This window comes from Penaeus monodon, chromosome 3, assembly GCF_015228065.2.
Source record: "Penaeus monodon isolate SGIC_2016 chromosome 3, NSTDA_Pmon_1, whole genome shotgun sequence".
Classification (NCBI taxonomy): Eukaryota; Metazoa; Arthropoda; class Malacostraca; order Decapoda; family Penaeidae; genus Penaeus; species Penaeus monodon.
The window spans coordinates 51,231,114-51,233,613 of record NC_051388.1 but is presented as its reverse complement, the minus strand read 5'-3'; the positions used below and the strand labels follow the sequence as shown (position 1 = coordinate 51,233,613).

General features: G+C 39.0%; 1 protein-coding gene across 1 annotated transcript in view; it reads right to left on the bottom strand.

Annotated features, from left to right (window-relative positions):
* The window catches only part of LOC119596870 (deoxynucleoside kinase-like), a 9,104-nt gene that overhangs the window by 2,259 nt on the left and 4,345 nt on the right, over nucleotides 1-2,500 (bottom strand). The window contains 4 exon segments of the mRNA XM_037946220.1: nucleotides 539-657; nucleotides 868-1,001; nucleotides 1,379-1,525; nucleotides 1,528-1,607. Of these exon segments, the coding sequence (XP_037802148.1) occupies nucleotides 539-657; nucleotides 868-1,001; nucleotides 1,379-1,525; nucleotides 1,528-1,607 (480 nt within the window).

Below are 2,500 nucleotides of genomic sequence, written 5' to 3'. Positions count from 1 at the left end.
TTTCTAATTATGCATAAGCTCATAAAGAGTCACATATTTATGGATTAGAAAGTGGCTAAATAGCCAAAGGACTCAAGGATGAAACTGTATCAACAGAGGACCCATTCTTTAAACCTTTGGGAATTTCACATGGTGGTAAACATGCTAACATATTTTCTAATAAATTACTTTCAAAATAAACTGATCATTCCTAAGCTACAAGATAAATAATGGTTTAGAATGGCAGAGAGCAAGATTCTTCAAATAACTTATTAGTGAACCTTAATCAAAAGTGATTAATCAATTTTCAATAAAAATGTACAGTTCTCCATGACCCAACTTAATAACAAAAAATCCTTATAATTGAAAAGGTAAGTGAATGATATGTATAAATGTTTCACACCAATATCAAAACCATGTATTTACATCATCCAGAAACATTGATTCAGAAAGCCCTTTATTCTAAAATATTTCAAAGATTGTTTTTTAAGGTACCTCTATATAAATTATGTGCTATTACACATTGTAACCACAGACATAATTGTAGTAGCTTACTTACCAATAAGATCTACATCAACATTGAGATTCTGCGTAATCATATTGTACCATTCGCAATACACATTATATTCTGGCTCAGTCATCTTACCACCTTGAAACAGATTTTCTACAAAACAGTATCTGAAATGGAGAACATGAAACTATTATGGCAATATATTTCATATGCATATAATGAATTTGAGAGAGTATATATAACCATGCTAGCATTTGGCCCAAGTTGTGCTTTCTCAGTCATTCAGACAGATAGATAGATAGACAGACAGACAGACACATACATACACACATGCACAAGAAAGAAATAAACAAAGAGACAAATAAAAAACACCATACCTGGCACTAAACAATGACCTCTCGATGAGCTTTACTGGCGATGACGTGGGTTTGAGGTGAAGCTCCATCATGGTCATCTGAACGTACGTCTGGAAGGTGTGGGCCCAGCGGCATGGGTCTTTGTACATCAGGTCCTGAGGGTGAGATTTGCCATTTCAGTTATCATATAGTATGAAATACGTACATTAACAATCTACTAAATTCACATGCTAAAACCTATATGAAAAACTGTTACAATAATGATGCAGACAGTATTAATGTTTAAATGTATAAACCAATTACCTTCATTTAACTGCCTATTTTTTTAAAAAAAGTCTCAAAAGCACCAGTTGGTACTGTTCTGTTCATTTTCAGCTATAGCCGTCATCCATGCTCTGATAAATATTACACTGGTCACGATGCAAGTGCATGGCAGGTAAGACGGGACCAGCATCAACGGCATCAACTTGTGCAACTTTATAAGACAAGGAGCATCTTGTACAACAAAAGAAAGGAAACTACAGGCACTTACCAGCAGATTATATCCCCTCACATTTCTCCACTTATCGACAGGCTCCTGCAGGACCTCCACGTCATTGAACTTGGCGAAATGCTGCAGCAGCGTGGACTTGCCGCTGCCGATGTTCCCCTCGACGCTGACGGTGAACTTGGACTTTGGGGCCCTTTCTCGAACATGTCTAGGCAGATTTCCGTGAGGCCGATTTTCTCGAAGACTGTCTCGTAGTAGCTCTCCAGCTCCCCTGTCCAACACACAGACTGTTGTGAGCCATGTGGAGCTGCGCGCCAAAACTGCACGGCATAATCAAGTGAGCCAATGGCTGCGAAGAGGGGCCCCCGATAAGCCCCTCCGCCAATGGGTGCGTCGCGACGGGAGGCGACGGCGGGGGAGGCCGCGCTCGGTTTCCAACACGGCTTTAATGAAAGCAACATGCTCAGCTTGAAAAACCGTCGGCAAACAAACGGTAAACTATCCAAAAAAAAAAACTCTACGTGATTGCAATCAATCGGCCAGACCCGATAAAATGTAAATAAAGGCTCTCGAAATCCTACGAATATTATATAAAAAGACGTAAATTTATAGGCAACACCAAAATATTCAACGGAACCGGGCTCTCGGCTTCACCCGTTAGCTAAAGCAGTATCCAAAGTGAAATAAAAAACTAATACAATTATGTGCTTCTAGAACGTTCAATTTGATGCCAAAGCGAATAAAAATGAAACAAATAGATAGTTACATACATCTGGACGATATATTTACTGCATAGTCCACTGCACATTATCAATGAGATTGGTGCACTTTTTTGCAGTGCAAGTGATCAAGGTCTTGCAAATAACAATTTTTTGGTTCGGGTCTTTGACAAGAAGTAACGATGTCTCAAAATATGATCTACAATTTATAATCTATCTCCCCCCAAAACTTTCATTACCACGAAATAGTCATTACCCACCAACCAAGGATATTCCATAAAACGGGATACCTGACCTCCCAATAAACACCAACAGTAATATCACTGAACGATAAATAAGCAATGGCAACGTCACCCTCCATACAAACACTGACCTAATATTAACATCAACAGCTATCCAACAAACGTAATGCATTTCCAGCCTTCGGGTTGCACCATCTTATCAT